Here is a 27,115-nt window from a genome sequence, read left to right as displayed (position 1 = left end):
ATTCAGTGCAGCCTCACGATTCTGAGAAGTTTCATTATTGCCCTCTGCTATGGTTTTCTTTAGATTCCTTTCCTCTAAATGAGATTCAACATCAGGAGCCCAATTAAGATAGTTCCCTCCTGTTAGGTCAAGAACTGCAAAATTTATATTAGTTAGATTCGACATTTGAAAAGTAATAACACAACTTACTTTGATCTTCAAATGGTCTTTAAGACAACTCATCGTCTAGGGAAGGGTGCTTAACCTCTTAAGAGGAGCACCACACTCTTGTCTCCCACCAATGTGGGATTGCTTTACAACTCACCCTCTCAAGACCACATCATAGTAGAGCGAATCGTGCTAATAACATGTTATAGGATGGTGCGGACCAGTCTTTCGGGCTGCTAGTGATACTGTCCGCTTTGGCACACCTGGGCCTCACGGTTTTAAAAAGCCTCACTAGGGAAGGGTGTTTAACCTCTTAAGAGGAGCACCACACTCCTGTCTCCCACCAATGTGGGATTGCTTTAGAACAATTAATTATTTATTCTGGAAGATGTTTTTTTTACTTCCAAAACCACGACCTAATAATTTTGGTTATCCAGCTTCATTCTAATTGGCCAGCGCTTTGGGGAAAGCTAAATAGTTTCCGGGGTGTGAAATTTTAAAGGGAATATGCAAAATTTTGAAAATTTTCCGGGAAAACATATTTTATAGGGAATATGTTTCAAAAAAAAAAAAACTATCCACGTCACCTCTCTCCTCCATCTCATCTTCTATCTCTGCCACCTCATCATCTTCACGGTCGCCGGCCGGTCAATTTTCCGGCCGGCTACCTTCAAACATTAAAAAAAAATTCTCTCTCCTCTCTCTCTCTAAAAAAATTTTTTTTTTTGTAAGACCTAGATCTGGTCTGTTCTGTTCGTGAGGAACAAATCTGTTCTGTTCTTAACAGACCAGATCTAGGTCTTAAAATAAAAAAAAAAAAAAAATTTTTTAGAGAGAGAGACAGGAGAGAGAATTTTTTTTTTTCTTCTAATGTCTGAAGGTCGGCCGGCGACCTTCGCCGGTGAAGATGATGAGGTGAGGTGGAGATTTTTTTATTTTTCCTCCTAGCAATTGACAAAATAAAATTGTCAAACAAAATTGACCAATTTTTTACTAAGTCTTCACACCCCGGAAACTATTTAGCTTTCCCGAAAGCGCTTGCCTTCTAATGAGGTTAACGTTGGGGCGTAAGAGGACTACTGAAAGCAGTAAATTGCTTCCTCCAAGCCCTTTATAATCTTAGATGTTTTCTCTACTCCTCTCTGTCTCTCTCTTCCTCCCTCTCTCCATCTCTCCATCTCTCTCATCCGGTTTCTCAAAAGTCCAAACCATTAACCTTTTGAAAGTTGACAGGGTCATTTGTGGATTTGTAGGTCAAAAACCATAGTTGGGTCATTGCTTTTTTTTTTTTCTTACCTACGAAATAAAATATAATGACACTAGACCACTAGAGAGGTTATTATAGTTTCTAACAATAGTAAAAAGCCACATGGCTATAAATTGCATTTTGACAGAAAAAACAGCTATAATTTCCTTGTATCAAATAGAGGACACTCCATTTATGGAAAAGGTGCAGGAAGATAAAGACCCATCTTTACCACCAACAAATGAAGGCAACACAAAATTAAGATCTTATAAGCATTCACCAAAAAACCACATCTGATATTAAAATCCAATGGTTCTTTTTGAAGATTAAACACAAACAGATGGACTGCTTTCGTCTCTACCATCTTCCATGAAACTGAACAAACCCACTTCCACAAAACCACACACAAAAAAAAAACATCACATAACTTGGCTCATACCACAAATTCTTCAGAACTGTAACATGAAAACATGTGATGTAAATCAGAAATATCATGATCTTCTGGATTTATATAAAACAGTCTTCTTAAATCACTAACAATCTAGCACACTATATATGACTTGGAGATGTTCAGTCGGATCCTACGTCATTATATAACAAAGAAGTTTGTAGTTGACTAGAACAAAGCTACATATCAAGATTTTGCCTATTTCCTCCATTATTTAGAAAGTTCCCGAGTAACCTTTGATCCAAGATCATATTTGGTACCTGCAGTAACGATATTTATCAACTTCACGTTTTAAGAAATTAATCTTAGTAAATCTGAGTTATCTGACCTATGTCATACTCTCAAGAATATCATAGTTATAGGTTACATATCTTAGTGATGATCTAGGATATAAAAAAGGGGTTATTTTTTCAGGGAAACTCAAACTGATCCCTCAGTCTACTTTAGGTCCATGACTCAACTTTCTGTCTAGTCACCGGTAGACTTTGTATACAACTTAACCACCAGGAAAACGTTAAGATAGCAACAAATAAAATGATCCATCCTCCAGAAACCAAAGAAGACGATGAAATTATGATTTAAGAACTCAAATTTCATTCAACACTTTTTGGCACAAAACTCTGATGAATTATCTACAACAGTAGGAATAGAAAGAAAACCCTAAGCCCATGAATTGGTGCTTTATCACAACATTCACGTGGCATGCATGCATTCTCTGACATGTACAGTGAGCGCCAACTTGGACAAGCCATTTTGTGAAGGCTGACGAAATCCATTATTTGCAGCCTATACGTTTGGCTAACACTAATTGTTAGACTGACAAGCGTAATTATCTGAAACTAGAAAGGTTGATTTTCATCTCCTCTATTTGGTTAAAATTTTAAACAAAACCCTAGGTTTACCTGGGATGTTTTAACTACACTTTTTCTGTCTAATCATATTATGTTCTAATATTTGTATCCTAACATCTATAGATTAATTGGACAAAAACCACATATACAAAAAATCAAGAAATCACACCTTGTCTCCGAAAAATATCTTGGAATTGTTTGCAATAGATTGGATAAACTTGAGCTCAAGGTACTCAGGTGTGAGCATTAATTTGTTGGCTTCAGCTTCTTTTGTGACCCTGGAACAAAAGTTAAATCAGCGAAAGTGTAATCTCCATATATGATATTTGCACCTAACATTTCTATGGATTTTGGTAAAGAAAACAAAATCTGTGGGAGAGTGAAAGGGGTGAGTTTTACCTATAGAAGTCAGCATCAGTCAAACTTTTCTGACGGGCCAGGTACATTTGATTATCGATTTCCTGTTGCATCTTGGCACTATTTTTCTCCGTCAACATTTGTTCCATGCGGATCTTGCTAACTTGGGCATGTTTCTCTGCATCCGCTAAAGCAATCTTCTTTTGCGTCTCTGCTTCTTTCTCAGCTACTTTTTGTTTCTCAACTGCAATTAAAACCTACACGAAAGACCCAATATTCCCCAAAGTATTAGGAGAGTTCACTACATTTCTATGCTCAAGGATAACCTATATTCTGAAGTCGTTTTTATGAACATAATTTACACAAAACACTGCATCACCAAAAACAAGAAACAGTTATTCACTTAGGTAAATACTGCGGTATAAAATATCAAACAACTGTGACAAACAATACAACATCTATTGGAAGTGAAGTAATAGAGTGTGTTGGGTAGCATTCACCATTCTTTACATCCGTTAACATCTAAAATCAAGCAAGGGTGTACACTAGTATATTCTATGGATTTCATGGTAAGGGAAGATATTCCCTTCAATAGGGCTTATAAGAGTTACATTGCAAAATATATCCCAATATGTAACAGACTATAACAACGAAAAGTCAAAAACTTCGGTTGTAGGTCCAAGCGGTCGGTGTGAGCATTAGCCCATGACCATACAGAGGCGATCCTCGATCCCACAAATCCGAGCCAAGTAACTCAGCAGCAACTTGGCCGAGTTTTCACATAGGATAAGACCGAGCTCCCGATGCTGATCCAACCCATGAGTTACTTGGGTGGATCAGCCGATCCCGGCAACTTAGGAAATGTTGCTTAGTTTTTGCCATTTAAGAGTACTTGTACTATATTTATTAATTGGATAACTTTTCTGCAGTTGTTTAAAAATAAAAATCACAAGAAAAGAAGCCAAAACATCTACATAGAGGGATGTACTAAATAGTACCTTAGTGTGCTCCTCTTCCATATGCTCGAAGTTGCGTCTTATACTGTTCGGAATAGTCGGTTTTGTGACACGTACACTAATAATTTCGATACCTGGGGCATAACGTGTGCAATCAACCTGAAGGGCTTCTTTCATTCTTTCATCAATCTGAAAAAAATTTGTTCCGTTACTGTGTCAAATTAATATAATGTTTGCCATACTATATAGCAAAAAAGTTTAGTGTGGTCTGGCTGGTTGCCTGATCAAACTTGTCAATATAAACTTGTTGAAGGGATTGAGCACTGCAGAACTGATTGATCTCATGATGGATCTTATCATAAATCCATGTTTTGTCGTATTGTACTCCATAGTTGAGTAGCGTCTCGTACACATACTCCTTGCGAAGACGATTCACAACCTAAGGAATTTTAAATTTACTGTGTTAGAGAAACTTGGCACCAATATGCTAATTGTCACTCTTGCTTTTGATAATGACGTGTAAATATCACCTATTTAATTGTTGATTCATGCTTGTTTTCTAAGTGTTAATCATATTTTTACCACAATAAAGCTATTAAAATCAATAAAGTAAATCAACAAGGAGTTTTTTTTTTTAAATCTGAGCAATATCTAATCAGTTTTGAGCCGTAAACGAGGCTTACAGTGGTGTCGCTTTGAGGTTATATTATGCCTTCCTGAGATATAATGGCTATACTACTTGCAGGATGAAATAAATAACAATTGTTCAATAGTCTACCTCGATCTTCTCGAAACTGATCATAACACCACCTTTTGTACCACACGGGATATCCTTTACCTGCATAGAGGGCAAATGGCATTTTTTTAGATAACTACTTCAACTATGGTTAAGAAAAATGTAGTGAACTTTCCTAATACTGTAGATAACAAGGACAAGCTTCAGAATGGAACCACATTTAGTGTAAGAGGGCATTCACCTGATCTGTTTGAAGGGTCACCTGGATGGGCTCAAATTGGGTTATCAAAGGCATCTTGAAATGAAAACCTGCAAAAGCCAAGTAAGTTCACAAAGTATTCCCCATTCTGGTAATCAAGCACATTTGATGCACAATATAAATACCTGGCTCCGTAATTGTTTTAAGAAGGGCACCTCCTGTCCAATACACCCCAACATGACCTTCTGGGACTTGGTGTAAAATAGAAAAGTTACTACCCGACATCGAAAATGTTGCTGGAATCAGTACCTATAAAGAATAATCATTATGTTCAGTTTTCACAAAATAATGTTAGGCTAGAATCCAAACCTGGCCACTATAACATTGAAGGTCACAAGATTTTTCATTTTTTTAACCACAGAAACAATTGTTGGTTTAACCAATCAAGAAAGTAGATTTTCACTACCTTCCAGTGGCTTGTACATATCTCAAACAGATTTACATGAAAAAGAATCGCAACATGAATGATGCACACGTAATGCAGACGGACAATGCAAACATACATGTCCATATACACAAGCAAATTTAAATTTGGCAATAATAAATTTTGAAATCTACACAAAATTGATACGAGTCACATGTGACATGACACAACAAAAGATGCTTCTTATGGTCTACGTTTCCATTATCCTATGAGATTTTTCTCTTTTCCACCTTCCTAAAATAAGACAGTAGAACTTCCAGTAGTGACAAGTTACGGATTTCCCATTAACAAAAGTGACAGAACTACAGGTTAAGATTCGCGAAAAAAAAAACAAGAAATTTGGCCAATCGATGGACATCTCTTACCTCCTTCCAAGAATATTACAAAGTGAAGAATAACTCCATATCGACAAATATACTAACCTCTAGCATACTAAAACAAACCTAATTAGGACGGATGTTAATTATATTAATTGGAATTTAGAAACTCGGAAACTACACCGTGATTAGAGAGTTCAAATTTATAAAAAATACTAAACAGCGCTCCAAATCCCACAAATGGTACGGTTTTGTTGTTCAATATCGTTCAGTAAGATAAGCAATGTTGTCATTTTTTGTGCATTGTGATAGAGCTGTTTATTTCTCACCAAAGTATTTGTTTCACTTTTCCTCCATTAAATGAGTCTAGTGGAGAACCCAACTTAAGTTGAAAGTAACTCCAACAGTGGATTTAGCGGCATAAGATTCCTTCAAACAACTATTCATTTAGGTTAAAAAAAAAAAGTTCATTAATGAGTGAAGTGAATTAGGGTAATAACTTAAATGTGACCACATTTTAATCAAATTTAGTAACCCATTTCTCTAGATGAGATTATTTTATGTGTTTCTAGAAACTTTTCAGATCTAGGGTTTTAACTAAAAATCGAGGATACAGATCAAAATCCGAAACTGAAGAAGGGGATAATGACTCCAGTGTTAGTTAGTTATAAGACTTTGATCAAAACTAAAAGAGGCATAAAAGAACTCCAGAGAGTTGTGGAACATGAAAACCACAAAAAAAAAACCCTAGAAATGGCATATAAAGTTACAAGAGAGAAGAGAGAGAGAGAGAGGACCATAGCAGCAATGGAGACGAAAGCCAAGAGAACAGTGAGAATGGAAGACAAATCTCCTCCTGGAGGAGGTTGAGCAGGTGCTCCCGGCCGTGGGCGTGGAAGAGGCTGTTGATCCATGTCTAATCGCTCGTCTCTTTCTTGTCTGCAACAACTTCAGGTTTCTTTGTTTTTCTTTCTTTTTTTTTTTTTTTGAGGAAAAAAGTAGAATTTTTTGATGAAAGGCCCAAATTTTGGGCCCAAATACAAAAAAAAACCCAACTGGGATTATTAACCCACCCAAAACCCAATAATCAACTAATATCTCAAATCAAACCCAAATACACATCCCTATGCTCAATCCGTACCCAACTCGTATCTCTAAGACTTTATTTATTTTCATATTCCCTCTTTTGCCCTCTTATATATATGTAACCTAAATCAACACCCTCTCACTCTTTAAAAATCAAATCTCTCTCTCTCTCTCCCTCTCTAAATTTTTTTCAGCTTTCCCTCTCTCTACATTTCCAGCTTCATCATCTTCAACCATCAACTTCATCGTTTTCAACTTCATCATCTTCAACCCTCTTCATTATCTCTTTCTCTCTCTAAATTTTTTTCCAGATTTGTATCTCTACATAAACCTAAACCCTCTTCAAGAACATTCATTATCTTCCTTTATTTTCAATCATCTCCAATCATTATCTTCAATCATCATCTTCAGCCATCACCTTTTTTGTTTGAGCGACCTTCATCATCTTCTTCGTTTGAGCAACCTTCATCATCTTATATCTTCAATCATCTTAATGGAGGTCAAAAAAAACTTCAAATCTGATTTTAGGTTGTTTTCATGGTGTTTTCATAGTTTTGTAGAAAGTTAAATATATAGATTTGTAGATCTACTTATTTGAAGCTCCATTGGTGAGGTTGTTCTTGGTTTTAGGGTATTTTCATGGTGTTTACATTGTTGTTCCGTACAGATTTGTTAATATTAGCAACCACTTCTCGTTTTGTAAGCAACACTTTACAGTTTGTCTAAACATTTTACGGGATGTGTTAACACTATTCCGTACAGTTATGTTAACAGTAGCAACTGGTTCTCGTTTTGTTAAAAACACTTTACAATTTGTGTTAACATTTTAAAGGATGTGTGAACATTTTGAAAAATGTTCACCACAATTTTGTATTAAAGATGTTCAGATCAGTCTAACATTTTCTAAGCATTTTAAGCAGTGCCCAAACATTTGTTAAATTGCAAAGCAGAATTCAATTTAAAATACCTACACTTCTCCGCTAATGAGAGAACTTTCGATTTTGAAACGGACATACTCCGCCGTTGTGTAACATTTCCAAATTTGCCTTAACATTTGTTAATTTGTCTGGCCACTACACAAACAAACTAAACATTCCGTATAATGTTGTGACATTCATCTAGATGTTGTAACAACACTCTTGGATGCCATTCGACAGAACATTATGAACAAGATGACAAAGCACAGAGACGCCGCTATTGGATGGAACACATTTATGTGCCCCTCCATTAATGATGTTCAGGATGGAAAATCCAAAGTTGCCGAGACGTGAGTTACGTCGAGGCAGGCCCACTTATTTTTGAAGTTTGCCGAGACGTGAGTTACTCTTAAAATGTCTATACATCTTTGATTGTGTCTATACATCTTGGATTGTGTCTTCACATTTTGTCGACATCTTTGATTGTGTCTATACATCTTTGATTGTGTCTATACATCTTCACAAAATGTCTATACATCTTTGATTGTGTCTATACATCTTTGATTGTGTCTTCACATCTTTGATTGTGTCTTCACAGTTTGCCAGCATTTTGTCGACATTCTCTAAAATGTCAATACATCTTCGATTGTGTCTTCACATTTTGTTTACTTCCTCAGACAAACTATTTATTGTCTATGCATCTCATATATTTTGAAGAACAAAAATAATATATTAAACAAATGTACTCCATATTCTTTCAACATCAAGATCCCACAACAAACAAAAACAGTACAATACCACACAAAATAATTTATAATCATTTTTTGTTTGTCCTCTAAGCAAAATTGAAGTCGTTGCGGGTTTACGAATGTGAACATAACACCATTTCTCAAAAACAACTTCACTATTGCTTAGAACTTCTTTCTCAAAGCACAAAATATCAACCACACTTTCAATTGAGGTTTAATCTCCACAATCTTTTGTTTTCCTTCAATATTGATGACACCTCCCGATGCTTCAAAAACACAGTAATACATATGTTAGTATTTCTATATATTACTTGCAAACACTGTAAGACTTATGCAAACAATCTGTAAAATGTCATACCACCACTAATGTACAAGTATATTCTGAAATGGATGAAGGTTATGTAACTTGCATGCTACATTATACATAATGCTTGAGGAATAATTTCTGCAATTCTTAAACATTCTTGAAAATGTTCCAACATTATTAATATTTCTTTAACATTATTCAAATTGTTTGAGAAATAATTGTTGTTATTACCTTGCGCACCTAAACATTATTTACAATGCTAGAAAACTGTCAAAATGCCGGGATAATACCAATAATGCGAAAACATTATACTTAATGTTAGACCACAATCAATAATGAGAGGACATTTCAAAAAATTTATGCCACTGTTTTCTCCAAATTTTAACTTTTTTCACAGAAACTTATGTCATTTCGTATGCATTCCTAAACATTATGCAAAATGTTTAGGAATGCATCTTACCTTGGTCTGTGATTCAGTCACCTTTAATATTTTTTTTGCCTTTTTTACTAGGCCCTGCAATTGTTGTCTCTTCACTAGCCCTCTTTCTAGAGCTAGCTCTTTGTACAAACTATTGTCTTGCTGCTTCTCCTTTTTAAATGTTTTGCACAAAATGATATGTTTGTAAGAGACCCAAAAATGTTGATAACAAAACCAAAATGTTTCTACACAACCCAAAATGTCAAAAACATATCAATTTTTACTCATTAATAACCACAAAATACATCAACACCCCACTAAATGTTAAAACATAAACCAAATTGTCTGACATTGACCAATAACATCACTGTAATAATCAAGTAAAACTCCCAAAAATCATAAACAAAGTACTAAATGTCTCAACATAACCCCAATTTCTGGAACACAACCCAAAATGTTAAAACAAACCATTCATTTCATCAACATTTCAGAGAACAAAAACTGGACTACAAATGCTTCCAAATTGTCCCTTACTACCTTGTGAACTGCTTTCAAATTACATTTGTAATTTAAAGAATTTTTCTTCTTTTGCTCCCTTGGCTCTGTACGTTGAGCCTCCACCATCTGCTCTTTCGATTTAGATGTCGCAGATCGATGCTTCAAACACACAGTAATAGATATGTTAGATCATTCAGCAAAATGGTCACACACGACTACAAATGCTACAACACTGTAAGCTGATGCCAATGGTTTTTAGAACTTTTCACAAAACTCTAGGAATAAGAGTATGAATAAGTGAAGCACCATTTTACAGAATGACAACACACTAGCAATTATGGCAAAACATTATACGAAATGCGAGACCACAAACAATACTGGGAGGACAAACTCCAAAATGTCTCGAAATTATGTAAAATGCTTAAAAATTGTTTGAAATATTTATAGAATATCATACCTTTGTCTGTGATGATGTCACATTCATCATTTTCTTGCCTTTTTTACTAGGTCTAGCGGTGGTTGGCTCTTCACTATCTTTTATATGTTTTCTGCACAAATTGAAATGTTTGTAAGATACCCCCACATGTTTGAAACAAACCAAAAATGTTTCTACAAAATGTTCAACACTACACTGAATGCTACATCACTATAAATAATGGCAGATCATTTTGGAATGTATCTACACAATAAGCCTAGGCCAATGATGGTCTACACAATAATGAAAGATCACTAATTGAAGCAAAATTTTAAACAATGACAGCACACTAACAAATATGCCAAACCATTATATGAAATGTCAAAGCACAAACATTAAATACAGGACATGGTCAAAGATGTGTATACAATAAGATACCTTTGCTTGTTTAGGATTAGCAACTTTTTTGCCTTTTTTGCTAGGCCCAGCAGAGGATGGCTCTTCAGCAACCCTCTTCCTAGGGCTAGCCCTCAGTGGAGTCTGTTGTTTTTGAACAGGAGCATCTCCTTTCTTTGTGTTTGTTTTCACCATCTTTTGTAATCTGCAAAAGTTGTTATGTTTTGTATTAGACACCCACATGTTTCAAACAAACACAGAATGTATATACACAATCAAAATGTCTTAACATATACTAATTTCTTTTACACAACCATGAATGTTAAAACAAACACCCATAAATGTCACCACAGATACCTAAATGTTAAAACAACCCTAACCTAGAAACTTGATGAAGATTCATAAACACCCAAATGACCTTTCTGTGAAGATGCATGCTTCCGAAATCACAAACAACTATCAAAATGTCTAAACATACTCTAACATTTCTTCAACACAACCCAGAATGATAAAACAAATCATTCACTTCATCAACAAAGACAGACCCCCAAAAATCAAAGACAAAGTACTAAATGTCTCCACAGAAACCTAACTTTCAGATCACAACCCTAAATGTTAAAACAAACCTAACCTACAAGCTTGATGAAGAACCATAAACACCCAAATGCTTCCGAAATCCCAAAACACCAACCAAAATGTTTTATCACAAACTGTAGAGCAACTTAACCCTAAAACTTTTTTGAAAAACAACCCAAAATGTTTTCTCACAAACTCAAGATCAGACTACTGAACTTGAAATAATAAACCCTAATTCTTTGAAAACACCCCCAAATTTTCGAACACCCCTAAAACTGAACCAACAACCCTAAAATATTACCAACAAACACAGATCTGAAACAACAAACCCCAAAAATTTTCCAACAAACCAAATAATTTACCAACAACAGAGAGATGATCAAGAGTTAGAGGAAGAACAGGGACGTACCTGTGTTTGAAAGAGAGAGAAATCGAGAGAGATGCACCAGATTTGTTGAAAGAGAACGAAATAGAGAGAGAAATTGGTAGATCTGGTTGCTTAAATAGGTTTGCTTGAGAGAGATTCGCCGGTAACGTTTCGAATGAAAGAGGCGTTAATGGCTGTGGTTGTTTCGCTTGAAAAAGAGATAGAGAGAGAGAGAGAGATGGACCGGTATGAATGAAGAGAGAGAGTTTGATCGAAATAGAGAGAGAGATAGAGATGAATCGTTTTGATGGAGGGAGAGGGTTTAGAGTTTTTCAAGTCAGAGAGAGAGAGTGTTTGAATGAAGAGAGAGAGCGCGGAGACCGAGAGAGAAAGAGAGAGGCTGGCATGTGGGCTCGGGTCAAATCAAGTCAGGGAGAGAAAGAGAGAGGCTGTTGTTGGCGGGAAAAGAGTGAGGGACATAAGAGGTAACCATTGCTTTTGGAGGGATAGAGAGGTAATATCACATTTTGGGTTTTTTTTGAGATATTATTCCCTATTGGGTTGGATTTCCTATTTGGGCTCCTTTTTTGGGCCTTAGATTTATCCTCTCAAAAAAGTAGTAGTACTATTAAGGGTTAATTTGACATTAATCCCCAACTATTTAGTGATATTAGTACTTTTCCCCCCAAAATGAAACCTGTTCAGGCGTTAACCCCCATTTGCCTTATTTTCGTCAAATATACCCGTTAAATGGCGAGTGTGCGAAAGTACATGTGTGTACTTTGACAAAACTGCCCTTCATCTAAATCCTAACAGTTACACTTTTACTTCTAAACAATTATCCTCTCTTCTTTCTTTCTATCTCACTTTCTCTCTATATAAATCTCCCACCACAAACAAAGCGTCTAAATAACTTCATCTTCCATTCCCCAAAACACAACAAGAATAAACCAATACAGAGCGAGCACCAACTTGCTAAATCTCTTGTGATAAATCCGTCATTCTTCCCACCCCACCGACCACCGTGGTCGACGTTGAAAGGAGAAGTACGGTTTTAAATCCTTCCCACATAGAAACAATTCTTAATCGGAGAAGTCTAGTTTCTTTCTCTTCTCTAGTTGATAAAGTCATCTCTCACCTCCGAAACTCTCAAAAAAATAGATCTAGATGGACTAATTGATCTGAAAATGAACCATAATAGTAGAGAGGGAGAGGTAGAAAGAGAAGGTAAATAGAGATGGGAGTTCTGTTGCGAAGTTGTTGTTCTTAGTTGTTGTTGTTGTTAGTTGTTGTTGCAGTTGTTGTCTTGTTTAACTCTTGATACAAAATCAAAAATCATCTCTCTCCCTCTATTTCTCTCTCTAAAACTTGTGATAAAAACCTTGCAACTCCAAATTTCAGTGAAATGATTCCACTCCATTAATCTATTTTTATTTCTTCATAGCCAATAAAGCTTCATTTTCATATCATTTATTTCTCTCTCTGACAATCGGTAGGTTCAAGCTAAATAGTAAAGATCTTCCTACTAATCTTCGAGTTGTTCTTTCAGCTGATCTCCCCGTTAGCCCTGGTATCTGTGATTAGCGTGCCACTGCTTCATCGACGAATCAATTTCATGCCCTAACTGATCTACTCATTATTTCTATTTTGTTCCAAATCGTTCTTTATTTGGTCGAAATCTTGGGGACCCAAACCATCAAACGCTAAAAAAAAACTTCAGAAATTGCTTGGAAATCACTTAAAAAGTGCCTCTTTTAAATCCTCCTCTTTAATCACTGTTATATCCCTCGCAATCCCTGAATAGCTTGAAACCCTATCTTCTTTGTTGATGAAAATCGAGTTTCTTGTTGTGGGTCTGATCTTATTGATATCTTGGAAAAAGAAGTTGTTTGAAGGAAAACGAGGTTAAATAGTAGACAAAAGCTTATGTTTTGCTAACAACTATTTTGTCTACTTTATATAATAATCGTTGATCATCACCAAAATCCGGTCACCACCATCATCACCAAAACCCAGTCACCACCATCATCACCAAAATCCCGCCACTACCATCATCACCAAAATCCGGCCACCACTATCATCACCAAAATCCGACCACCACCATCATCACCAAAACCCGGCCACCATCTTCATTAAACTCCGGTCACCACCATCATCACCAAAATCCGACCACCACCATCATCGTTTGCATCTTTCTCTCTCTCCCTCTCTTTTTCTCCCTCTTGCTCTCTTTATCGATCCAAGTGCCTCTCTCTCATTATATCGCGTTTTCTTTATCATTGAATCTCGGTTTCTCTGATCACCAAACCCTAATATTCCATTTCACTCTCATTCACCCTAAACTCTCTCTAGCAGTTTCAGAATTCGTGGGTAGTCGCGCCACGAAATGGTTCGTAGCCGACCGACCCACGAGATCTCGTGGGTCTGTCGACCACAACCTTTTAGTGGGACGACTGCCCACGAAAAGTTGGTGGCTTGTCGACCACGAAACGCTCGAGGAGGGTTTGAAACCCTCCTCGAGGTCTTGTTCCGATTTGGGAAAACTTTCGTGGGTTTGTCGGCCACGAACCATTTCGTGGTCGACCGACCCACGAAACCCTCGAGGAGGGTTTAGTGAAACCCTCCTCGAGTTCTTATTCCGGCGAAGGAAGAGCTTTCCTTTGTCGAAACTGTGTATGAGAGAGAGACAATAAGAAAGAGTGGGACGGAGAGAGGGTGGGAGGGAGAGAGAGGGAGATTGTGAGATTGAGAAAGAGACAAACTATAAGAGAGAGAGAGAGTGGGGAGAGGAGGAAGAAACAAAAAGAGAAAATGGTGGCGGTTGTGGCCGGAGGTGGTGTCCGCAGACGGTGGTCGAAAATGGCGGCCGGAGTTGAAGATGATGAAGAAGAAGAAGAGGAAGAAGCAATGTTTTTTATCCCTTTAAAATTTGTTTCCCCGAAATTTTGTTAAAATTTCACATATTCCCTTTAAAATTTCACACTCCGGAAACTATTTTGCTTTCCCCAAAACGCTGGCTATTATTATAGAGCAAAATTTATAGATTTTCGTAAGACCAACGTGCTGTTGTGAAACATCACCGGCATGACCGTTCCGATTAACTCTGACATGTTTAAAGGTTTTATGAGAGTTTTTACTCCTTATCATCTCTCAATTCTGCTTACGAGTAGGGGGTGGTGTTGAACCAAATATTGGTCAGCTTTGACCAGTCAAGAATATTAGATATTGACCAAGGCGGCACGTGTCAGATCCCCATATAATGCACGAGTGAACCTCTAACAAAGTCAACAGAGAGGTGGACTCGAAAGAGCTCTGTCACTTGAGCTTAACTCTAACCAGAAAGATTATTAGGAAGTTGGCATGAATCTCATAAGCACCTGGAACGTTGTCATGACATAAGATCAAGCAAAGAGTTGCACCTGAGTAACTCCCGTCCCATAAGGCCTAGATTAAGGAGCCTACAAAAGCAGGGGCGGACCATAGTGTAGACCAGCCTGGGCAGTGGCCCAGGCTGGAAATATGGGATTTCTATTATGTCATGTATATTTGAAACAAGGAAGGAGACTAACTTACTGTATTTATGTATATTTGAAACAAGGAAGGAGCAGTAGCTTAGTGGATGGTTCCTTACTTTGGGAGTTTTGTGTATGGGATGTCAAGGTTTCGAATCCCTCACAAAGCACTTCTTTTGTTATTTGAAGCTCATTTTCTTTCTTTTGCTCTAGTAATGACCCATTATAATATGACCCCTAAAATTCCACCATCTTCTAAAATAGTCCCTTCCAATTACTATTTTTTTTTTCTTTTCATAGTGATTACATATCGTTTACGTACCAACTTTACTTCTGTTCTCTTTAATGTTAAGCCAATACCAACTTCACTTCGGTTCTTTACTTCTTTATAATGTTACAAATGATAAAGAGCCGTTATGAGGGAGTAAAAAGATATGTTTTTTTTATTCTCTCGCTTTTTCTCCTCATATTTAAACTCATGTCTTCTTTTTATCTTCTTATCGGAGAAGACGAGATTCGTTTGTAGAGAGGATCTAGTTTTTTGTGGGCGAGTTTTCTTCTCCCTTTTTCAAACTACTATCTACTTTATTTTAAGTACAAGAATCAAGATTTGTACACAGGTGCATAAAAATTTGTAAACTGTGTACACATATACATGATATCTAGATTTTTTATATACAGTACTTTAAACCTGCCCCGGCTAACTGAAAATCCTAGTTCCGCCCCTGTACAAAAGTATAAAAAAGTTTGACATCTTGATCTCTGCTTTGCCTAATTGGAAAATGAGGAAGGTCAGATAGCTTCAACTATCTGTTATCCATTTAAAAAGATGTGATCATGATAAAAAAAAAATTCTATTAATCCCTATGGATATTGTTTCTAATAATAGAGTTGAAAGGGAGTGGGTCGGGGTTTAAACAATTCCACGTGGCTATCACCAAGCTGGTGTCTGAACACCGTAATATCACAACTTATGATTGATCACGTACATAAGCGTCATAAGTTTGCCTTGAAAAGTGATATAATTCTTATTCCTTGACATTTGTCAAACTCTTAACCTTCACATGATTATAGTGACTTGAGCGTGAGATTGTTTTTGCGCATATTCCCCCGTCAAGTCATCGACAACAAAAATGAACTCTTGAATGGAAGGCTAGAAAGAGAACTCTCCTCTCTATACAAACATTTAACGAGTTATCAGATTATTGAGCCGAGTGATGCTTCCTTTTGGAAGTATTTGCCGGAGTTAAATCTCACACCAAGAATAAAAATATTTCTTTGGAAAATGAGCAGTATTATTGTGTCTTTTTACTCTGTGGTGGCTAAATTTGTCAATCCTCTCAATATTATTTGTCATCTCATCTCTATGAGTGTATCTTTGAAATCCTTAATCATTTTCATCTTTCATTGTTCTTTTACTTGAGTTGTGTTGTTTGCTTTTGGGTTTCCTTTCAAATTCTGTTATGGATTACAATGTCAAGGAGTGGATAACGAACATCTAGAATCTGGACACAAATATCCCTAGTACGGGGTTAGTTTTGTCTCAAAAATCACAAGTCCTTTGGTACTCTTGAAACGAGAGAGAGAGAGAGAGGCCTAAAACTCTCCGGGAACAAAATTCATATGGTTTAAGACGTGATTAGAAACTGTCAGTTCTTGTTTGAAATGTTACAACAAAATATTTAAAACATTGTTAAGATAAACAAGGAAACCGATTGGTGCCTCCTCCATACATTAAAGTTAATTTTGATTCATATTTCAAGAGTATTATGAAAGATTTTACGGTTGATTATGCAGGACAATGTATCTCAGAAGGTTCCACAATTGTCAGGTGCAAAATCGTAGATGAAGGCGAGACAATGGCAGCCAAGCTTGCAATCCTCTTTGTCGGTATTGGAAAGGTTTGGTTTCAAGGGGACTAAAAAAACTTAATCGACTCGTTGAAGGGAGACACATCAAAAGCACATTGGACCTAACATACCTTTTGAAATAAATTATGAATTGTGCATCGTTTGAAACCTAAGGTGCTAAATTTTCATTAAAAATAAACAAAATAACTTCTTCTAGATATACAAAAAAAGAAAACATAAAGAGATCCAACTATCCAAAAAGTTCTACAGAAGATACTAAAAGATTAGGTTCTTCTTCCCCAGTAAACAACCATCCAAAACCCCACTAGAAAAGGAATCAAAACCTAGTGGAGTTTGCATTTATGATTCCCCACTTCTCTGACCACCATCAGCACTGATTAGTCTACTTTTCATCAAAGGCACAAGAAAATGAGGGTTGAAAACCAAACAGTTTGTAAGAGGAAAGAGAGGAATTTAGTGTTTTGAAGGGTGGTGAAACCACCATCACTACTACTATCAGTGTTAAAGCCAGCTCCTGTTGGGCCTAGTCCATTGATTCCTCCTCCTCCCAATGTTGGGGTGAACCCACCATTCGTAGGTGTGAACGTTGAAGGGGAGCCGTTGACGCCAGGAGTAGTACTGGTAGAAGGTGTTCTGGTACCCGGTGGGTTAACAGTCACTCCACCACCTCCACCACCTCCTGCCGCACTGCATATGACAAAAACCAAACAAAATGAACATCAAAACCCTAAGCCCCAAATATAATGAACATCAAAACCCTATAATCAGAGTGTTACTCGAAGTATTGACAACTCTAAAACCATGGCGATCCACAAAAAAGTTGATGAAATTGTGGTGTTCTCAAGTCGTAGTGTAAAACTTTAGGAAAACAATTGTAATACTTGGCCCGAGATTTTCGCCCGAAAGCTGACATGACATGCTCATTTCAAATCAGGACATGCTACATCATCCTTCCGGTCATACTCATGCAAGATTCTCGGCTCAAATAGCATACTTCCCTATTACAATATTAACAATGCATGTCTCCAATTAGAAGAAGTCATAAGCTCTTCTGACTAATTCTCTTCAAAGCCAACACCAATCCTTATCGCTCACATCTCAAGAAACTAAAATCATTCTCTATACAACAAAATAAGTTAAAACAAGAAACCCTAAACCTAAACTTAACGGGTGAGCAAAGAAACTACCGTACCAAAAACATGTGATATGGTACAAGAAAAATGAAAATAAATTGGGGAAGGGTGTCACAAATTACAATAGCTCAAAGGCAAGGTATTCTCAGGGTGCCAATGCAAACACATGAATGTTAGACAAGTACCTCAAAAGATGATAGATTTGAGGAAAAAAAAAGGGAAAAAGGTTACTTTACCAACTTTGAGGTCAAGCCCAAAACTTAAAAAAACAAAAAGAACATAACCCATCACCCAAGAAAAATAGTAGATCTTATTAGAGCCTTCAAAGGAGAAAAAAACTAAATATTTCCTATTGAACTTCATTTTCACGCTCGTGTTAGTCATCCAACTCAAAACTACTAATTGGACATGAGTGGAGAGGACGTAGACATAATATTGTTGGTTACGAGATCACCTTTCTCCTCCCGTGTGGAACTATTCTCAAGCACAACCCATAACAAGACCCAATTTAACTTGAAGAAACAAAAAAAAATCAGGCAGAGAGAAAGAGGAAAGGAAATACCTAGGTGTTGCAGGAAAAGTGCAAGTACCACCAGGACCTGAAAGTGGGTAAAAGAAGGTAAAAATGAGATAAATTATATAAGAAAGAAGAAGGATAAATGGCTAAGAAATGAGAATAAGGATTGAATCAAAAAACATACTTGGGTCAGTTGTAACAGGAGTAGTAGAACCTGAAAAATCACAAGTACCAGGACCCTGATTTTTTCTTTGAAAATAGCTATTAACAGCATAAGAACAATGAGTTTTGACATCATTAGGTTGATAACAAGCTCCATTTTGAAGAATTGGTTTACAATCAGCTCCATTTCCACAAGCATAATCTATAGCATTTTGAAGTGCTACACTACTCACATCACTTCTACAAATACACCAATTTCCATCTGCACCAACAATAAATAAAAAAAAATAAACAATTAGATCAACTCAATTTTCTGTTTCTTTTTTTACCCAAAAATTAACATTTTAAGAGAAACCCATTTTCTAAAATAGATCTAACATTAAAAAAAATAAAAATTAGTACTACATTTTGAGGTTTATAGTTCTTTTGTTAGAACTTAGAAAAACATAAAAAGATGAGAAAAGGAACAAAATTTAGAATGGTAACACAAAAAGAGAGAAACCCAAAGTTATAATTTTGTATTGGAAGCTAAATACTAACCAGCTGTATGACTAGTAATGGCCAAGATGAGCACTAGTAACACCAAAACTGCCATGATTTTGCACAATTTTTTTTTTATCAAACAAATAGGCAAATGGAAAGTTCTATTTATGGGAGTTTGTTGAGTGAGAGTGAGTGATGAAAGTGTAGTCTAGGGTTTTAAGTGAGGTAGGAAAGAGAGAGAGAGAGAGAGAGAGAGACAGAGAAAGGAGAGAGGAGAAATGAATTTGTAGTTGAAAGTTGAAACTGTGCCTGGAAAAACGTTTTCATTTGTACTTGTTCTTGTAGTAAGTTTAAGTGGACTGATATTTCAGCCCAACTTTTAAATGGTTTAGCACATCAATGCACAAGTTTCTCTTTCATATTTATGGAACTAGATGTTATTTCATAGAGAAATGATACGGCCATATAAAGTCAAAGTTGATTGGCGAGAGAATTAGAAATCAACAGGTCTTATTAGAGGGTCGACTCTCCCCGAATTTGCCTAAGGTACTGAGAAAATTTCAAATTTTGATCTTATTTTCTCTCCCAAATTTATCAGTATTTTAGGTGGTCGTATAGTTCTACTATTTAAAATTTCAATCTATATTAGTCCCACCAAATTTAAACAAACAATTTCTTATTCTCCTCTCCTAATTTTTTATGTTTTTTTAACAGTTTGAATAAGGAAAGAATAGAAGCAACATTGTCGTATCCAGATGCATTTCTTTTTAATTGTTTTTCTCTATCTATTCTCTATGTTTCTCTGTCCTCTCTCTTACGGGGAGCTCCATAAACAAATACAGAGAAGATGAAAAAAAAACCTGATTTTGTTTTTTTTTTTTGTTGAAAGAAAAACCTGATTTTGTTAGTATTATTTAGATTGAGTTTCAAAATAGTTATTTTTGATAGATGTGTTGCTTTTAAAGCAAAGTTGGGCTGAAATAACAGCTCCTTAAGTTTCATCTCCCAGTGGACTTATCTGGGGAGGAGAGCATTTTTTGACCGTTGAGAACTCGTACCGCTCCTCAATTAACGGTATTAAACTCAACTAGGGTTCACCATCGATCAAAAATACAACCCTAGCTGGTTGGTTAATTTCAGTGTCCCATGATTCCCATCTCATCTGCCCGCTGCTTCTCTTGTGAGATAATTACTTTTTGGCTCCTCATGTGTCATCTAATTTGTGACCAACTCACAGTTTGGTTTTCTCAACAAAAAAAAAAAAAAAAAAAATCACAGTTTGGTCTAAATTGTGTGTGACCAATTCTTTTTTGGCGGGAAATTGAGTAGAACACCCAATTTTAATCTATTTTTAATTTCAAAAGAAAATTATAATTTTTTTCAAGTCGTTGCAAATCTGTTGCGGTTGCAAGCTATCGCAAACCTCTTACAAGTTGTTTTAAATTACGAAAATACCTAGGGAGCTACAGACTAACAAAAATTAGGTAATCTGTTTTTACCAAAACAAAAAAATTATAGGGATTTTTGACTAAGTTTCTCTTCTTTTTGGCTCTCAAGTTTTTCTCGACTTACCAATTATACCCTTAAAGGCAATTTTGTAAGTTTTACTCTTTTTTATTTTACAAAAATTATTTTCTTATTTTTATTATTTCTTTCTAATATTTCTTCTCATTCTCTGTCAAAATCACCATCTACAATTCTAAACCACCTCTTTCTTTCCACATTACTGAACAAAATATTGGTCAGTTTTTCCCAGATTAAGAAGTCAAATGATTGATCGAGACTACAAGAAAGTAGGCCCTCGTCAAAATCACCAGGGAGGTGGATTAGGCGGAACTCTGTCACTTGAGCTATGGCTTGAGAGGTCGGCACGAATATCCTCGACACCTTAGATCCAGCGTTGAGCTAAAGGTGAATCCGAGTCAACTCTCGCAAAAACTCTACTTTGGTTTGCGAATAGTACGTAGAGGGAGGTCAGCTTGACAAGTTGAGCCTTACTCTTCCTCAAGACAAGAGGGAAGGTGGGTTTGAGTCAGCTATGCAACCTGAGTCGCGCTCTGGTTTAAACCTAAAGCGACTTGATAAAGCTAGACCCCTCGAGCTCAGATCTGCCCTAAGTGAACAACAATGAGATGGTAGGCCATATAGAGCCAAATATCCGATTTTCACACACTCGTCGTTATGTGTCAGAAGATCTGTCAGTGTTAGTTATTATCCTCCAAAAGACCACACACATGTGGTCATCATTTCTGCCATCGAACTGTTTAGTATATTCATGTAATCTTGAATTTTCAAAAAAATGAAAACATTAAAAAAATAGATTTGATGAATACAATTAGGTTTGTAAACGGTAGCTTATCGGATTGGATATAGGTATATCCGTATCCGAATCCGAATCCGATAAGCTATCCGAATATCCGAATTCGATAATTATCCGACGGATGTTAGAAATCAATATCCAATAATATTAACGGATATCGGATAATATCCGATATCCGAAACTTTAACAAAATTTCAAATTTTTTTCTTTAAATTTTTAACCATTAGATCTAAATAGTAAATCTCAACCATACATTTTATATATTATTATGAATAAATTTAAATTTTTATTAATTTTTTTATATTTCTTATCGGATACGGATATTTATCGGATCGAATATGAGTGTATCCGTATCTGATAAGCAGATATCCGGTAAGGAATATCTGAATCTAAAATTTCGATATTTTTTTAAAATTCGAATACGGATGCAGATCGGATGTCGAATATTCGGATATCCATTGACAGCCTTAAATACAATAGTCAATACGCTAAAGGCCATACAATTTCGATACATCATTAAATTTCTTTTTCAACGAGAATCCATCTGAGTTTGTTTGCAGGGTGAGTCTCCTACCACATGTAGCAACAAAAGGTAAATAGAAAAAATTAGTTTTGTTGATAAGAAACGGTTAAGGGGAAAGGGGAAGTGGTTGTGGATATTGGTGGACATGACAATATTCATCAATGTCCGTATTATTAGTTGGGAACATTTGAAATGTAGCAAAATGTCAGTGTTATTTGTTTGGGACATTCCAAATGATTCGAAATGTCAGTGTTATTCGTTTGGGCATTTAAAATATCCTGAAATATTTGTGTTATTTGTTTGAGACACTTTTAATGTCTCCTAATTTCTTTGTTATTCATTTCAAACATTTCATAATCCTTCAGTGTATCTGTTATTCGTTTGGACACGAACCCACAAACATTTCAAGATAAATTGATTTCATGGACATTTATAAATATTTTGGTGTAAATTTGAAGAGTTTTGGGAGAGAGAATGTGTTTGAAAATATGGAAGACATTTGTAAACATTTTGATAAGAAATATAACAAAAGTAAATTATAAGATAATAATTAAATTAATAATAATAATAATAATAATAATAATAATAATAATAATAATAATAATAATAATAATAATAATGATATATACTAATATAATAATGTTATAATTTAATAATTATACTATTATATTAGAGTCCATGGGTATATAGACCAAAATTAATTTGATAATAGGTCTATAGACCATTCTTCTTAGATTATGGATTTTTGGTCCTTTTACATGAAGGGTATAAAGTATGGATAATTTATTGGGTAATACCAAATGTATCCCAAATAAAAAAACCCCGGGTTTTTTGAATTTACGAGGGTTTTAGGAAACTTTCCCAAAACCCGTGGGCGTGATTTGTGGGGGATCTTTATTCAGCCGAAACAGATTGGATACCAATCTTCATAAAGACACTTTCTCTCTCTAAACCTACTTCATTTGGGATTTCAATCAAATCTTCCGGATTCCTCGAAGAAAAACCCTAAAGAGATCGTCCGAAACAGAAAGTTTGCATCCTTTCATCTTTTCCATTGAAGAACCTGTTCAGGTGAAAAGGTAAGCTGGTTCATAAACCACTTTTCGTTATCAAAACGATTTAAAACGAAACGTGTGTTTCTTTTCGTTGAAATCATTATAAATAGTTGTTGCATGTCCTTTTCACTTACTATTGAAGAGAATTTGTTGATTTTGGTAAAGATTTCTGTGTAAATAGGAAGGTTCTTTTCGGTTTAATGTCTGTTGAAATTGTTTAGGGTTTTTTCGTTCATTTTTATTTAAAAAAAAAAGGTACAAAATCGGTTTTGTTTCAGGAATAATAGATCTTTAGATGTTTTTGAAGATAATCTCGACATTAAAATTTTTAGTTTAGCTTGAAAAACCTAATTCTTCTTTTTAAACTTTTACTTCTGTCTAAAAATAAAATACCTTTGTGTTAAAAAAAACATATAATTTATGGAAAATGAAACCATTGTTCTTGGTTTTAGGGTTTAATGAAATTTTTGTTCTTGGTTTAGGGTTTAATAAAAATATTGTTTATTGCAGCAAAATGTTGAATATGGCACCTAAAGGTAAATCTAAATCGAATGTTACGGAAGAAACAACCACATTAAGAAGGAGTCCAATGAAAAGAAAGGCAACTGTTGAAGAAGTTGTTGTTAAGAAGAAATCAAAAAATAAAGAAACATCAGTATCTGAGGTAATGTATTTGGAATATGATATAATTTATTGATATTGTGAAGCTAAATTGATAAATTATGAATATTTTACATATATGTGTTGATCTTTTAAGAGTTTCTCCCTTGTTGTATATACAAATTTGGGATATACATTAAAATATTATTTCTGTATATAGATTTTTCCATCATGTTAAGTAAAGTATTCGTACTTTACATGATTTATGTTACAGTGTACAATTTTGTTTTTTTGTGATATTGTGCAGGCTGGTGGTAGTTCTAAAAGTTTGAAGTTGAAGGACAAAGGAAGCTCTAGTAGGTGGGTTGATATAGTAGGAGAACAAAAACTAATACCGGAGCAAAAGACATCGGCTCTATTCAGATACACCCTTAGTAAACCAATAGAGTTGATCAATAGCATCCGTTCCTATATGACTGAAGAAATGAAGGAGGAGATATGCAAAACTCCTTTCAGCAAACTATTTGATGCTATGGCAGAAGGTACTATATTAAGGGAGAATTATACTAGTCGCCCAACGATTGCCATTTTGGATGTTCTTTGTCGATATAAAAAATCGACAAAGAAATTTGTTATTGGGGGTGTTGAGATAGAATTCAAACCTGAAGATGTCTCTTTGTTGTTGGGAATGCCCATGGAGGGTTCTGAATATGAGGCATTCCCTAAGAAAAATGATATAGATCCTTTGAAGTGTGCGTTCTTGACCAAGTATTTCAAGGAAACACTTGAAGCATCAAGAAACAAAAATATGGGTCTTTCTAGTGCTGTTGTTGGGAATGCACTTCAGAAATGCGTGAGGAACAGTGAACCAGCAATAGAATTTGTTGGTCTTCTAATTATGATGTTTTCGGCGAGCTTCCTGTTTGCGACTTTGGCTGGTTTCACTGTATTGCCTAGCATTTATAAGAACATCCAGTCTAGAAGAGCAATCAACAGGGTGTCATGGCCAAGAGCCATACACTCATATATGATGGAAACGATCGACAAACATTCAGAAGACCCAACCAAAGCATCTGGTTGCTTGTTACTTTTGCCTGTGAGTAACTTTTTTAGAACTCCATGTTATATAAATTGCATATTATTTCATATAAAGTATGAGTAATTTACATTTCTTTTTTCCTTTAGTTCTGGGTGTGCATGCATACTAATCTGTATCCAAAAAATGCACTGAATGCAACAAGATACCCAAGGTTCTTGAGGTGGTCTGTGGATGGATTTAGTAATGGGATGGAAAAAGATCTAGCTGTACTTGTACCTGAGGAGGTAAAATTAACTTTTTATGTGTACTTTCATTAATGAAAGTTTAAATTCTTTATAAATATGTTATATTTCTTTTAAAAGTATATGTAATTTATCATAAATTACATATAATTTTAGAACGTTGGTTGAATGCATTTACAGAACACTCTATGATTTATGTAACTTTTTACATACAGGTTTATGAGGATGTTGTGGATGATGTGAGTGAAGAAGAGAAGGAAATGTTAAAGTTTACTGAAAAGGTAGTTGTGGAAATACCTTTTGATGAACAGTTGAATAACATGGAGATGATGGAAGCCCTCAGTAGAGAAGTGAATAAACAAAGAGAAGAATTAAAGAAAAAGGATGAGGAACTTGAAAGTCTGAGAAATGAAGTAATACAACTGAAGTTACTTTTAAAGTCTGAACAGAGGGATGAATCATTGATTCATAATGATTATAATGAAGGAATTGATGGAGATAATGTGGACCAGAATGAGGAGGAAAATAATGTTGGGGAGAAAGATAATGTCAATGATGAGAAGATTGATGGAGTACAACCGGATGATAAGGTTCAGGAAGAAGAAAATGTTGAAGAACAACAACAGGAAGGTCAGTAATTACAAATACTTTTACTGTATTCAATTATAATTTATGGTAAATCATGCATACTTTATATATACTATTATTATCACAGGAAAATGATATATTATTTTTTGTAAATTTTATGATAAATGATTTTTTTTACATGATTGTTATTGTCAGATGAAGATGGAAACGTGTCATGCACAGCCATTGTGTTGGTGCATAATGAGGAAGAGAAGAATTATAGTTCAACTCCCAATTTTGATTTGGGAATAGATTTCACAAATGCACCCGACTTCACCGACGTTGTTCAAGTTGCAAAAACCTATCAAGAGAATGTTGAAACAGATAGACTCATAGATGATGACTTTGTCCAGACTACTCCAACAACAGTAAAGAAGAAGAGAACAAAATCAAAAGCTGTTAAGGGTGGATCGGATAAAACAGTTGATCCTGTTGAAACACCAAAACAGAATTCTCTTATTAAGAGAATCAAACAAGCTCCCAGAACAAGGAAACTAACTGAAAAAGCCGAGCCAAAAGAAAAGGCCGAGAAAGAAAAAAAGAAGGAAGTTGCGAAAAAGGAAGTAGTGAATGTTGAAGAATTGGATAAAAAGGGGAAGGGAGTTTCGATTGAGGATGATGAACCACTTAGCAACTGGAAGAAGAGCAAAGTTTGGAAGAAAGTGAAAGATAATGAGAAAGGTCTGCTTGAGGAGTTTAACCAAGGAGTGAAGATGAAGTAATGAATTAGAAGTTTAATACTTGTCGTTGTCTATGTTATGAAATGTTTTGTTGTTTGTGTTACATTATGATGATTGTAACAAACATAATCTGTTATCTCTAATATAATATAACTATTTTGCTATAAATTCAGTTTTTTAAACTAACAACAATTAACATGCAGAACAATTGTATGGGAATCAAATCTGACAAGTGATGTTAGAGGAAGAGAGGTGAATTGGCTTATGATAAACGGTGAAACCGATGCTCAACTTATAAATTGGTGGTCAAAGCATCTATCTTCCCAAGTTTTGGTTGGGGCTGGACAAGTGTTCGTTCTCGCTTCTGAATTATGGGTAAGTTTTATTTAAAGAATTCATAATTTCATAATAGATATTTTTTTAAGTTATACATTACATTTTTTATATAGATGAAAGATTTAGAATGATTAGTAAAGTATGTATAATTTACTGAATGTATATTTTTAGAAAGTAAATTATGTATAATTTACTGAATATATGTATTGTCTGTCAAAAATTATAAATACTTTATTAAAATGTATTCATATTGAAATATACAATATGTTGTTTTTATTTGACAGACAATGATAAATTGCAAGTCAGCTCAGTCAAACATAGACCCACACCTATCAGATCGGTTAATAAATGAGGCTGAAAGAGGGCTTATATCTTATATAGTTGCTCCAATGTGTCATTCGATGATTACAGATGTTAGTAGGGGTATTCATTGGACTTTGTTAGTATTTGATTACTTTGATCAGTCTTGGACCGATTACAACTCGTTATTCTTTGACATAAAGCTCCGTAAACAATGTGAAGAAAATGCTGCAAGGTATGGACAA

General features: G+C 35.3%; 2 protein-coding genes across 2 annotated transcripts; both read right to left on the bottom strand.

Moving 5' to 3' along the window:
* Nucleotides 1-1,635: 1,635 nt before the first annotated feature.
* LOC147566626 (SPFH/Band 7/PHB domain-containing membrane-associated protein family) lies at nt 1,636-6,776 on the bottom strand. The gene is made up of 9 exons (XM_086653126.1): nt 6,539-6,776; nt 5,126-5,249; nt 4,983-5,050; nt 4,784-4,843; nt 4,286-4,444; nt 4,048-4,194; nt 3,092-3,306; nt 2,862-2,970; nt 1,636-2,101 (listed from the first exon to the last, which is right to left on the bottom strand). The coding sequence occupies exons 1-9, from the start codon at nt 6,653-6,655 to the stop codon at nt 2,021-2,023; spliced, it is 1,080 nt and encodes a 359-aa protein (XP_086509252.1). The 5' UTR covers nt 6,656-6,776; the 3' UTR covers nt 1,636-2,020.
* A 10,217-nt stretch (nt 6,777-16,993) lies between these two features.
* LOC147566625 (PLASMODESMATA CALLOSE-BINDING PROTEIN 2-like) lies at nt 16,994-19,586 on the bottom strand. Its single transcript, XM_086653123.1, has 4 exons — nt 19,206-19,586; nt 18,688-18,927; nt 18,549-18,585; nt 16,994-17,540 (listed from the first exon to the last, which is right to left on the bottom strand). The coding sequence occupies exons 1-4, from the start codon at nt 19,258-19,260 to the stop codon at nt 17,246-17,248; spliced, it is 627 nt and encodes a 208-aa protein (XP_086509249.1). The 5' UTR covers nt 19,261-19,586; the 3' UTR covers nt 16,994-17,245.
* Between the last annotated feature and the right edge of the window lie 7,529 nt (nt 19,587-27,115).

Source organism: Eschscholzia californica, unplaced genomic scaffold, assembly GCF_041429995.1.
Source record: "Eschscholzia californica isolate CP2 unplaced genomic scaffold, dmEscCali1.0.p SCAF_1, whole genome shotgun sequence".
Lineage (NCBI taxonomy): Eukaryota > Viridiplantae > Streptophyta > Magnoliopsida > Ranunculales > Papaveraceae > Eschscholzia > Eschscholzia californica.
This window is presented reverse-complemented; position numbering and strand designations above follow the sequence as displayed.